A 14,022-nucleotide genomic window follows, 5' to 3' on the forward strand; every position below is an offset into this window, starting at 1 on the left:
AAACTTGGAAGAAATACTTTAAAATTTAAATGTCCGTCTTCCGTTCAAATGTATTGTTAGGTATGTTCTAATAATGAAAGAGTGTTCTATAATAATGATAATAATATAATATTATTAATATTGTTTTATTTCTATTGACATTGCATGTTTTTTTTTTTTTGGTTAGTCTGCAATTTTTTTATTTTGGATCCGATTGGATTTTCGGAAGACTATAACATTCATTAAATATTGGCATATTGCTTAAATATAAGTTAGTTATAATGACTAGACACGTTTAATCAGGCTCGGATAAACACTATCGTAGGCCCTAGACCTCTAGCCCCTTTCGTGCGTCTTTTTGTATGCATTGGACATTTTAATATTACCTCTGTTTTAATAATGTGAATATTAACATTTATATGAGTTAATGATTTACATATACTGATATAGCATGTGATATAACTTTAAAAATGCAAATGATAATAATTTAATACTAGTAGTTAGTGGGGTAGGAACTAGAACTATAGACCATACAGAAAAGTTTTGTTACGTGAAAAATACTTTAGATATTAAAATTTTTTTTTAGTTTATTATTTTTATTCATAATTTTACTAAGAACATTATTTAAATTCAAAGTTAATGACAGTAAATCCCTCAACAATTATTGATCAAATTTACCAATAATATTACTTATGACCTTTACTAATTAAATATACTATGTTAATATATTATTAATTGATGTATCTAAAAAAAAATAGATACTTAAATTTTAAAATACCAGTTTAGAAATTATTCCGTGTAATGTTAACTATTCTAGATTGACGATGTACGATATCGGATATCATACGGAGTATGGACAACTGACAAGGATTAAGAATAATTAAATGTTGTAATGATATAATAATGAATAATAATTATAATACGAAATAATTTTGACCATAAAGACTTTATAACTTAATATGTAATCTATAATTTCAATCAATTCGGTAGGATAAGAATATGTGTACCTATATTATATAGGCACCATGGTCAGAAACAGCTTCTAAAATACTAAATGGTAGAGGAGGTTGAAGGTTTCATTTATCTTAGGTACACTGTCGTTTGTCCATATATGAATGATATTTTATCGGTTTTTATGGTTTATCCAATCTTAAGGTTTTTAAGGATTTCCTTAGGTAATTACTAATTACGAATTACAATAGCCGATAGGTAACGAACATTGAGTGTAAAATATAAGAAGGTATACGAGTAAAGGGCCACACACACTGCAGAGGTGAAAATAAAAATTCTTTCGTCTTGGTGGTACCGCCACGGTGGTGGTAAGTTGTGTGCGGACTCATTTTAACGCTACCTCCACCGGCACAGTACACCGGTACAGTGTGTGGGGATCTTAATAGTATTAATTTTGCCTATAAATTCTTAAAGAGTTCCATAATATTTTACTCGTTGTGCAGATAACGTGTACAGATCGTATATTAACTTATAATAATAATAATTTAAAAAATACTTAAAATACTTAAAAAAAATTGTAGCCACACATAGATATTTGTAGACCCTATATATAGTGCCAAGTGCCGGTACGTGCCTAATAAGGACCTGTGTTTGAACATTAAAACTATAAAGTGTAAACGTTTGAAACAATTTGTTACTGATAGTACCAATAACGATTATCCAACAACAGAAATTATGTGTACCTATGTGTTTTTTGTACCTCCCGACGTACGGGGACGCTCAGTTGACCCGTCCGTTGACAACTCCTACCGCGACAAAATGTTAATCTTTTTAATCAAATTCTTTTGCGGGACTTATCACCAAAGCCTCCAACGGATCGATTCTCGGCGTTAGTAGGTCGTTCAGTGGGCTTTATTAAAACTTATCAGTATTCAGTACTTGTTTAACGCTAACCTCAAATGCCGACCGTCGTAATAAGTTTCTAATGTTTACGGTTTAAATTCATTGAATTCGCAGTTATTCGCCGGTTGTTACAAAAAAATATCGTTTGTTCGGTAGAATTACATCATACCTCTATTGCCAGTAGGCAATCGTAGGAGGTAAATAGACATTTTTGTTTTAAACTGGATAGGTAGTTAAATTGTATTGTCTTTCATTCTTAATGAACTTTCGATGTATGTAGAATACCGTTCACTTCCCGGATACTGACGAGTTTAATAATTTACAAAAGTATTAAAATATAATACTTATTCATGATTGCAGCTCTTCAAACACACAATGGATCTATCTGATGAAGATGAAAACCCCTATGATTTTGTTGCGCAATTTAAAAGTGAGTGCCTTTTATTAAATGTTTATATACCTGTAGACATTTGTGTTAGTTTAAAAGAGGACACAGAGTCCGCATGGGCCAAACTTAAGCACACTAGATTTAATACATTATTGAATATTTAATACCAACTAGTGACAGTAAACCTGCATGTTTGGTTTCTGTCTTACAAACCTACAACATAGCAAAAATTTTAATTATTTAGAACCAATTGTTTTTGTTAGCCTTAATATTGGAGTAAATTGGTCTATAATAAATCTTTAAGGTTAGAATATTATTTAAGGCATCTCACAGACTTCTATTGATATTTTAATTTTAAGGTGAGTATAAACGTATAACTATGTAAAATATTATAATTTTAAAATGCTTATAACTTGCTTTAAAATTTAAATATCAATAAAAGCTTGTTATACTCTAGATAATATTTATATTTGTATCTAAGTTTGATAATAGGTCAGTTCACACCAATTTTAAAACTAACCAGCTCTATATTGAGACATTTTGGCCCATTGAGATTTTAAATTTCTACTGGCCTTCAACAAAGTATCGACCCATTTGACAAAAAAATGTTTATGATCACTCTTTTAGCATGTGTGCTTTTATTCATAATTGTTTCTCTAAAGCAAATCTACAAATTATCAATACATTAAAAAGTTATTAAATATACTCGTACTTAGTTATATTATTAAAAAAATGCAAAATATAAGTTTAGAATTAGATACATGCAATTTTTACACTTTTCATTTTATACTCATCAATCATTAAAACCTTAGTATGAGTAGTATGATCATTATTTTTAATCAATTTAATATGACTTTATAATTTTAAAATTTGATTTGCTTTTAGATATATATTTAAATAATTAGATGTAGATGTGTACATAGTATATTTTAACATAATAGATTATTTTTAAGCGAGATTTTCTCGTTAGCTTGCCGGTCCAATCCAGGGCTGAAACTAAAAGAGTACAATTTATAATTTCTATTGATGAACAAACTTGTTATGTTGTATGTTGTATGTTTGTGAAACAGAAAAAACATATGAAGGTTTGGCATCAACTTCAGCATTTTTTCTTCAAATGATAGCAATTATTGCACTGTTTCCAGCACCATTTAGTATTACGTATTGTATTAAATCAAGCATACTTGAATTTAGGCTTAGCTCCTACTTACCTATCCAAGAAAATGTTTCTCTAAATTAGAAACCAGCAAACTACATTCAGCCCTTGCATTTAGATGTTTATCAAAATTATTAAGTCAGTATTAGTTATTATGAGTACTAAAATGCATGAACCAGGATTAAGACTGAAACCTTTAATTTATTTATTTTTGAAAAACTGTAGAATGTAGAAATCCCTTATTACCTAAACAAAATAAATAAACTAATTTTTTGGTTCTAACATAAAATGTCGTACTATGTTCAGTATTATATTATAATTTGTTTACTACTTGGTTTTTGGTATACCTAGTAAAATCATGTTATCAGTTTTTACTTATCATTTCCCAACTCATATTGGCACTTGACGACTACACTATCTTATACATATGATATAACTTAGTAAAAGACTAAACAGTTGTGAAAACCATGAAGTATGTGTATACAAATTTTAAATACATGAAAATAATTTTTTTTCAATCTCTATAGCTTTATAGGACTAGTTTGGTGTTTCTATCGATCATTGCTATTAATCATTTTTGTTAAAAGTTGTTATCGGTACTGTGTCCAGCAAGAGAACATACCATGGCCTGAGATAAATTGGTTATTTTACACATCCCCGCCATGAGGGCAGCATGATACCTTGCCATGATGGATCTGTGCTCGATGCATAGGGATGCGGAGAATCAGCAAGTTTTCTTGCTTGACAGAGCATATTTCAATACATTTTCAACAGATTCATTATTATAGTACTTAATTAATTAGGTGTTTATTTATTTTAAGGTTTAATGACTTCACCCACCTAAACCTAAAATTCATCTTATTATTTTTGTATTATATTCAATATAAACATTGGTTGGGATTTGGTTGTGTCTAATGCTCACTATAAATTATATTTTAATTATTCTAAGATATATCCTAAATTTTCATTGTTTTGTGTACAAATTTTAGAACTTCAAAAGGAAAGAAAAAATAAAGTTACCCCTGCAGATAATGAACATCAACCAATCGTCAATAGTGCTTCAAAGTAATGTTACATTTTGTACTTTATATTACGAACTGTACATAATAATAGTTAGTTTTAATAGTTTACAGACTACAACTTCTGTCAATGTAACGCAAAGTTCTTCTACACAGTCTGAAGCATTAACTTAGTAAGTTATATGCTTAATTTAAAATGATTTATAGTGAACACAATTACCTGAATAATAAAATATTGTAATTGATATTATATTAATTATTTTTTTTATAGTTCAGATGTAAATACTACTGTCAATTCAATAGCAAGTACTTCTACCCGAACTAATGGTCGTGGTCGTAACAAGCCAAGAGGGTACATTTTTAACTTAATTTGAAATTGTGTATAATTTTTATTTAATAATGAAACTAATATTCTATTTATTTATTTTTGTATGGGTTATTTCAGAAGAAATCGTGCAACTGAAGAATCTGCTAATGTGATTGGACCAGTAATATGTATAGGGGATTTTTATGATGGTTACAATATACAATTTCCAAAAGTATGGAAGGAAAAAACATCTAGCAATGTAGCTTTGGAGGATGTTGATGATATCATGAATGTAAGTTATGTATTCATAGTTTTAAATACTTTTGTTTTATACATTTATTCTTAAACATTATATAATATATGTTTATATTTGTTAGAATTGGAAAAAAAGACAAATTGAAGAAGCTGAAGAAGAAGATGCCTTAGCTTTAGCAAATCGTGTTATGAATATTAAAGTCTATTGGCGACAAATGCGTACATATCGTTTTCCTCTTAGAATGGTCAGTTATTTTTTGTGACGATTAGTTACTATTTATACGTTTGTTCATATTAGTTGTAAAAATTAGTTCCAGCCAATTTCAAGTATTTACGAACATTTTGCAAAACTAGAAGATATAGATCCTTCACATGTCCGTTTAGATCTACACAAAAAAACTCTTTCACCGACAGATACACCAAATTCAATCAACTATAAGATAGTCGATTTCATTGGTAATATTATAATTTTAAAATATTTAAATGTCACTGCTAATGTCAATATTTAGACAATGTTAACTTTAGCATATTTGTTTTATAATATGTTCACAAAAAAGGTGTGTGCCAGACTCAAGTATAACATTTAAAATCATGTAATTAAATTAAGATAAAATCTATATTTTACGCTTATCAGTCATTTAATGGGTTTTAAATTATATTAATGTAGTTAAATTTTTCTAGTCACTACTCTACAGCAAGGGTCACTAATCAGAGTTTATTCTAAAATGCAGTTGGACTTATTTTGCGTATTTGGAAAAGCTATTTGCGCATTTGATAGTAAATTTTGGAATTTGATTTTTATAAACTGTTGTTATATTAATAATAGAAGACAGTAAATAGCCTTCAAATCAGGCTCACACATCAAATTTTGAGCTCCTGTACTAAATGTTTTTGTGGGCCCTATACAAATCTTCCATAGACCGCGCAACAGAAACTGGTCAGTTACCCCCAAAACCCGCCCGCCATGAACCTGCCGTTAACCGCTGGGTCTGAAGGTGTGCATCGTCGAGTGATATTTACACAATAGGCATACGGCATGTGTTTTTTGACCACTGATTAAAAATTGCCGCTAGAGTCGCGCCAGTCACCGGCCACTTTTTGTTGCACAGACTACAGTGAAATACAATTCATTACAAGCGATATGGGTGTCCTATACACAATTTATTGGTAATCGATGGTGTTAACTCACAGCTTAAAGAAAACATATTTTTGTCATAAAATATATATTCCTATAAAAATTAAAAAAATTACAAATTCATTACAACTAACCCCTAAAATAGCCAGGCTCCTGTATTCCAATTGTTAAAACAATGGTTTTAGATCATGTTAAATATACTAAGTCAGCTTTAAACAAACTTAAATCATTAAGTTCAATTAATTCAGTTGGTGGTTGGGTATATGTATACAAAGATAAACTTAAAGGTACTGATAGAAAAGCAATAGAAGATATGCGATTAATTAAATTTAAATTTTTTTCGAAAAAAAAACAAAAATCCAAGCATAATTTGTATGTTTCAAGAAAATAGATCTGTAAGTGGTATATGCCAAGACATGATAGAAAATTTAGCAATTTTGGCAAGATCATATAGATATTGATGAATATTTTGTTAGTACAAAATTTGTGAAACAAAATGTGTAGTTGATAAAAATTCTTAGAACAAGCCTTGTCACTAAACTTTTCCAACTAGTGAGACTCATATTAAAATGTTTAAGCATCTGGTGATCTACCACTATTTGTATGGGTATAGTATTTATATTATCACATGCAACATAATCATAAATTGTATAATAATATTCTTCTTTTATTATTTCTCCATCGGATAATTGTATGTTTTAATTCGCTAATAAATAATATTTACTTTGTATACAAAGCATAAATGTGTGTTTAAGTCTTAAACTTTAAGATTATGCATGGCGCGCTCATAAATAATTAAGTAAAAAATAATAGAAATTAGCTTAATTCATTTTATTTCAAGTTTTAGTTTAGCTTTTAAAACTTGAATAATATCAGGTAATATAATTAAGTCTTTATGTTTTTATTTAACAAGTTGAGTAATGATTGCTTTATTATTTTAATTTTTAGATGGTGATATAGAATTTTATAGAAGCCCTTACGATACACCCGATGTTCCAGAAGTTAAAGAACAAAAAAATGATGCAGTCAAATTTTGTATTAAGCAAGCAAATGTTAAAAAACCAATCTTTATGGAGATTAAAAAAACTGACAAAATGCTGATATTGTATATCAAACTATCAGAAATGTTGGGATTTGATATTGACTCGTTTACATTGGAGTTTGATGGTGATAAAATTAAAAAATCTGATACAATGGAGAGCTTGGATCTTGAAGGAGATGAATGTTTTGAACTCTTCCAGAAAAAACCTAAGAAATAGATTAAGTAACAAATAAAAATAATATGTTTTAATTATAAATAATGTATTTATTCAATCAAATATTTTTTTATAATTTTATAATATAATCGTCAATAATTACTATTATTACTAATTTTGCTTAATTTTTTTATGTAGCTTATTTAATAATAGAAACGTGTCCTTTAGGTATTAATGTAACCGTCCAATATTATTGTTTCATAATTTATGCATAAACATTTATATGAGACCAATGGTTTGTGTATGTGAATTTTATTTTTGTACTTTCGATGTTTATTTTGTCATATTTGTAATTAGTGATGGGCATAATTGAGTGAAAATAATCAAGTTACTAGATTGTTGATAATAATCGAGATATCTCGATTATTAAAATTATAATCAACTATGTAACAGAGTGATTTTTCACTCAAACTATAGTAAATTAGTAACTCGAGTACTCGTTACTCGACTACCGAGGTACCTTATTTTTAGAATCCTAAGTCCAAAACTCTGAACACCGTTATCAATTAAATGAATAAAATTAGTCATTACTTGGTGTTTATAATATTTTCATTTTGGTACACTGTATTATTGTTATTTTAGTATACGTTATTGCATATCATAATTATTTTAAACAACGCTTTTCCAATACAAAATAAAATTAAATAAAATTGTAATTGTATAAAAAATATTGTTATTGATGAAAAATATATATTGTTTTTGTTTTTTTTATATAATTTTAACTTTATAAAAATATTATAGTACCAGTAAAAATACCTTTCCAGAGTTGTATAAAATGCAACTGAAGTATTTATGTATACCGGATACATCAGTTCCTTCGAAACTAGTATTTTCAAAAACGGTGCAAATAATTAACGACCGTCGAAGCAGATTAACTCCTAAAAATCTAAATTACATAATTTTTTTAAATAGTAATTTAAATTTGTTTAAGTCATTACAATTGTTAAATTTATACTATTTATTTTTACTATTATTATTTATGTCTAAATTAATTTTTATTTCTATTGATCATTTTGACTATTTAGAATACCGACTAATAACAAACTTATATATAAATAGGTATAAATATAAAATTATATTTATATATTAAATATAATATAATAAACTTATCGATTACCTACTATTCGAGTAATAACTAATAATACTAATATTAATTGAAATTTTCGAGTGATAACTCGATTATAACAATATATTGATTACTAATAACTCGGTTATAGAAATAATTTAAATTATTAGGAGGTTGTTGAATTGAAAATTATGAAAATATTTTCATTATCTTCATTAAAATTGCACCAATTAATATCAGTATACACAAAAAACAATTATGATGATATAAAATGTATACCTTTGCAATTTTAAAATTGCAATTACAAAGAATACAATCTTATGACTTATTTTTAAAATAATAATTTAACCTAAATAAAAAATTTCGATTTCTGTTTCTCAGGATAGTAAACAGCTGAATATTATTAAAAAACGATGCAATTTACATTTTGAATAAAATAGTATTTATTATGTTGTATTTTCTTAATAGCACTTCAGGTATATAAAGAAAATCAATAAAACTACGAAGACAATAAGAGGTATTAAAACTGTTAAGACTGAGATACATGTCATTTAAATAATAAATACAAATGTTATAGATCCATGAAATTATTATACAATTCATACATTACGTGTACCTGTAGGTAGTATATATATTATCATACGGTGGTATCACATCTATATCAACTTTGGCGGAAAATACTTATCAACGGCAATCGGTCCAGCGGTTGTCTAAGAAAGTCTAGGTAAATTCGAAACGTGTTTGGTGTTATCCATGACGTGGTTAAGTACCTAGACGTAAATATAAGCGCAGTCCGTCATAATCGCATTATAACACAGTATTGCATTTTATTAATTTTTTTTTTAAAATAATGCATTTATTATAAAATTATTTATGTTTTTCATAATATATTGTATTATTAATGTTATTAGGTAGATTTAGAATCAATATTGCATGTACCATTGACTAAAATGGAATATTCTGTGTTATTATAGTTTCGCCCACCTTATGCAGTTAGTATTTGGATGTGTGTACTGCATTACTGTTTATCGTTGTTATTATTATAAATTAAATTAAAATATTAAATAATAAATTTAATCGTCATGTTGATAGCGAAAACAACACTAACTAGACACTAGTACCTACTTACCACGCAGCAGAAATGTTATTTTATCTTAACTAATAAGTACTAAGTGCTACTGTACTTGTACTAGGCACCTACTTTCAATGTACCTATACACAATAATATAGCTGAACAACCAATGGGAACTTTACAATTATACATCAATATGCAGTTAAATTTAAATTATAAAATCGTCTTTATTTCGTATTATACCTATTAGAACAAACACCTAGATATTTCATGAGATAACACCATCTCATATTTTAAGTTTGAACACTAACATATAATCCTAATGACAGGAAATAGCAAGCAGTCGTGTTATGCGAAAATATTAATCATCTCGAATTAAAGATAGGATATCATACATTATGCTTATGATCGATCGTCTTTAGCTAAACATTCACACATGGTACTATTTTTGTAACATTTTTTTTATAAAGAGTCATAATATGAAACTACATAATTTGTGTGTAAATACAGTTTGTCAAAATGATATCGTTTACGGCATACTGACATCTAACATCTTTGTCAACTATCTATGAATAAATGAGTATAGGTACTATTATTTTCATTAGCGAGTGACAACTGTTGCGCTCATTGGGAGCGCTACATATCGACCCACATCTTAAACATGCGCTCATCGTAATGTCTAGTTACGTAACTACGTCCTGAATAACTCCAAAAGCGTTTTGAATTTACCTAGACTTTCTTAGACAACTGCCTTATCTCAAATTGAACTTCCATCCATTATAGGTATTGACTAATGATAGTAAAATACTATTTATTTACTTAGCTATTAATTGCAATTTTCTGCGATATTACATAGATGTGAATAATCTGTATTTTTAACACTTTAAACTGCTAATGTAATATGTGTTAGGAACCTTGTATTAAATGTTCAAGTTTTTTGACAAAAAAAAAAAAAAACAAGAAAACACATTTTAAATGTCGGTAAACAGCTCAAAACGCTTCAAAATATTTTTAGAATACTATCAAGCATAGAAAATAAACATGCTGTGTAAATTTCAAGTACCTATACACGGGTATTCGTTTCTGAAACAACAAATTAAGAAAATCTTGAGATCCATGAAGAATTCAGCAAGTATCTAACATTTTAAAAACTTTAAACACTCATAAAAATTTAATTTGACTCCGATAACTTGATTTTTTCGTGAAAAATAAACAAACTTATGAGGAATTTCAGATATTAAAACAAACATTCTTATGAATTTCTAACTTAAAATAATTTAAAAAATTTAGTGATTTATTCTATTTTTGTAAAATTTGTAACTCAATAAACGCTTATAAGAATTACTGTGGATTAACGCACAACTTTTTTTAATTTCCACTAACAGCAACTTATGAGGAACCTTGTATTGAATTTTTAAGAATTTTGACCTAGTGAAATTTTTTTTTATAGTCGTTAATTAAAAAACAAATAAAAATCAAAAAATGTCTTATGCTTAGACAGCTCAACATAATGAGTCAAAATATTTTATGGTGTATAAAAAATGCTAACATAAACAATCAGTGAAAATATCATGTATCTATGGTCTTTTTTTTATATATAGGGTCATACCAAAAATCAAAATCGAATACTGATTACTGATTTTTCTTATAACTTCCCGTTTTTCTTTACTTTGTTTTTGTTTTTCCTAGAGCGCTTTTGAAAACTTTTGGAAATTTTAACCCGTAAATGTAAAATTTACAAATGTTTGGATTTGTACGGAATGATATCGATATATCGTAAACTCGTACTAATAAATATACTCGTAATTCGTATGTATTCATAATAATTAATTTGTTTTTGTATTTCTTATGACATTTTGTATGAATTTCTAACTTGAAATAATTTGCTAATTTTCTTGATTTTTTAATTTCAGACATTCATAATAAATTATTGTATTTTTAAGCTCAACTCATTTTTTAATTTCCAACAAAATCTTATTAGTTATGAGGAATGTGATATTACATTTTCAGGTTTTTTTTACCAAGCAACATATTTTTTATTAACAGTAATTTAAAAAATACTAATATAACACACACATTTATTCTTACGCCTAAAAAGGTTTACAATATTTTGAAAAATAATATAGTGCATTGAAATTCCTAATATAATTACCGTCAATCGGACCAACTTGGGGGCAAACAATTTATCAAATTTATCAAATTTATTTTTATTATCTTATAGTTTTGCCTCCATAACGGTCTCTTATCAATTAATAATACTTATGAGAAACAAATGTTGTGTTATAATCTTAACAATATTTATAAATACTGTAAATGATTTATTTGATATTTAAAATCACCTTGGTAGTGTCACATGCTCGCAGCATCAAATTTAAAGCATCAGTAAAATTTTTCATTAATTAATTTTATGTTTAATATTTATTGTTAATCTAACGTCCAAAAACATACACTAATACTCATGGAATGAATTGTTTTATACAATAATTGATAGTAAAATATGTGTGTACAATTTACTAATCTATGTATTAAATTATTATAGTCCTGCAATTTTGTAAATTAGGTATACGTTTTAAATTTTTGGTCTAACTTGTGCCACTACTATTCAACCAGGCTCCAAGTTATACTTCGGATAAATGTAAACTAGTAAACTAGTCCATTCCATTTAAACAAGACTATCCTTAATACAATCTAGTCTAATAATCTAGTTAATGTTGGAGAAAATGTTTGAAAATTGTTAGAAAAAGAATGTTACTAATTTTTTTAATGTGTTTATGTATAGTGTATACCTACTAACCAGTTACAAAATATATTTGTTAAACTTAGAAAATATAGTCTATTATTTTTAAAACTTTTAAATTGTGCCCCGATTTGGTTTCAGTGAATGTTTTTAAGTTTTTCATATGAAAAACATCAATGTCCCATGCTTTCAATATTCAGTACAACTTGAGGCGAGCAAAAAAAAAATTTAAAAAAACACAGAAGGAATAATTGTTAATAAGCCATATCATAATTAAAAAAAAGTGTTGCATTTATAACACATCTAGATTAATGAATCTTAATGTTGTATACAATTTAATTTCAGAACTACCCCAAGTTGGCCCGTATGACGGTATTCAGTAGACATTTTGATTTTAGAGTTAGGTACACTAAAAAAAAAACAAAATCGATTTTCTCAATAACTGATTTAGCTTAAAAATCTTAGTTTTTCCTTAATTGTTTGTTTGTTTTTCCTGAATATTTTATTTTTGAGTCCCCAAAGTACCAACTTGTTTCACTTTTCTATCAGAATAGATGCTGTTGATGTGTGCACACAAACAAAAAAACCCACATAATTGTAAAGTCAATACAGTTTTTATCCATTCAGAATCTAAAATATTAACATAAGAAATATTTCGATCCATCTTCATCTTTCTATTGGTTGGAATGCTTTTGTTATGTTTTAATAAAGTTTAACTTGTGTGTATAGACGTATAGTCGATACCAGGGCGGGGCAACTCAAAGTTTCTAGAGGGCTAATTTTTAGAAAATTAAAATCTAGCGGGCCTAAGCATACAAAGCAAAAAAAAGGTGGTCATTCAAAATATACATTTTAATTAGCATTTATTTTGTTTATAATGTAATTTGAAAATGTACCTCGGGTTAGATAAAAAAGTTTCTTGGACCGCCAGTTGCCCACCCCTGGTGTAAACTATAGATCAAAATAACTTTATTAGGTACCTACCTACCTACTGGAAATTCAGTATGTAGACATTTTCATAATTTGTGTTATTATCTGATAAAACAAAATTTATAGTCTATCGACAGTCACCAATAATATGTTAATAAATAATAACTAATATGTATAACGAATTAATTTTTTTATCCTGGTGTTAATTTTTAGAAATGGAAATGTTCAAATAGGCGATGAAAATATGGGTGTTGAAGGATACACCTATATTGCTAAGTATAAAGGTAAAAAAGTATTTTACTTGGAAGTGTTCGACAACAAATACAACTAATTGTCAAACTAATTTATTGATATTAATAATAATAATTTTTTTTGTATGATAAGTTATAATAAATGATTTATAATATAAATATGAAATTATAACTAATAATTTTAAGTATATCAATATTTTTTTAATTGCTGTTGTCTCTTTCTTGGTCTTCTTAACCAACTGATTAGTGATTACCATACACATGTGTACTACTATATATATGAAATGTTATACCTACCACGAGTTGTAGAGATATTACACATTGCCCCGTGTATGCGAGCCATGGCCCACGGGTCAAAGTACCGTACACCTCTTAACTTTAAAAAAATTATTTAATTTTCTAAAAAACCTAATTAGTTGTATTAATAAATATTAATCAGTAAACACCTCAAACGTTAGCGTCCCCACTCTGCCGGCTGCCGCAAGTTGCTTTACAGCAGTCAATCACATGGTTTTGTGAAATAATCATTAAGGAATCAATTACGTATTTATTTTAGAAGTATCAACAGTCGACACTGAAAGTAGGTAATATTTATATTATATGTCAATATATTTTTT

General features: G+C 27.4%; 1 protein-coding gene across 3 annotated transcripts; it reads left to right on the forward strand.

Annotated features, from left to right (window-relative positions):
- Positions 1-1,800: 1,800 nt before the first annotated feature.
- LOC111034967 (uncharacterized protein CG4449) lies at positions 1,801-7,736 on the forward strand. 3 transcript variants are annotated; one of them, XM_022316426.1, is made up of 9 exons: positions 1,801-2,030; positions 2,114-2,263; positions 4,367-4,442; positions 4,504-4,569; positions 4,668-4,748; positions 4,842-4,995; positions 5,081-5,203; positions 5,270-5,414; positions 7,042-7,736. In XM_022316426.1, exons 2-9 carry the CDS (start codon positions 2,209-2,211, stop codon positions 7,350-7,352), a joined length of 1,011 nt encoding a protein of 336 aa, XP_022172118.1. In that variant the 5' UTR covers positions 1,801-2,030; positions 2,114-2,208; the 3' UTR covers positions 7,353-7,736. The 3 variants fall into 3 exon arrangements, with proteins under 3 accessions (XP_022172118.1, XP_022172117.1, XP_022172116.1); XM_022316425.1 differs by having other exon boundaries at positions 2,194-2,263; XM_022316424.1 differs by lacking the exons at positions 1,801-2,030; positions 2,114-2,263 and adding an exon at positions 3,802-4,164.
- The last annotated feature ends 6,286 nt before the right edge of the window (positions 7,737-14,022 follow it).

Source organism: Myzus persicae, unplaced genomic scaffold (assembly GCF_001856785.1).
Source record: "Myzus persicae strain clone G006 unplaced genomic scaffold, MPER_G0061.0, whole genome shotgun sequence".
Classification (NCBI taxonomy): domain Eukaryota; kingdom Metazoa; phylum Arthropoda; class Insecta; order Hemiptera; family Aphididae; genus Myzus; species Myzus persicae.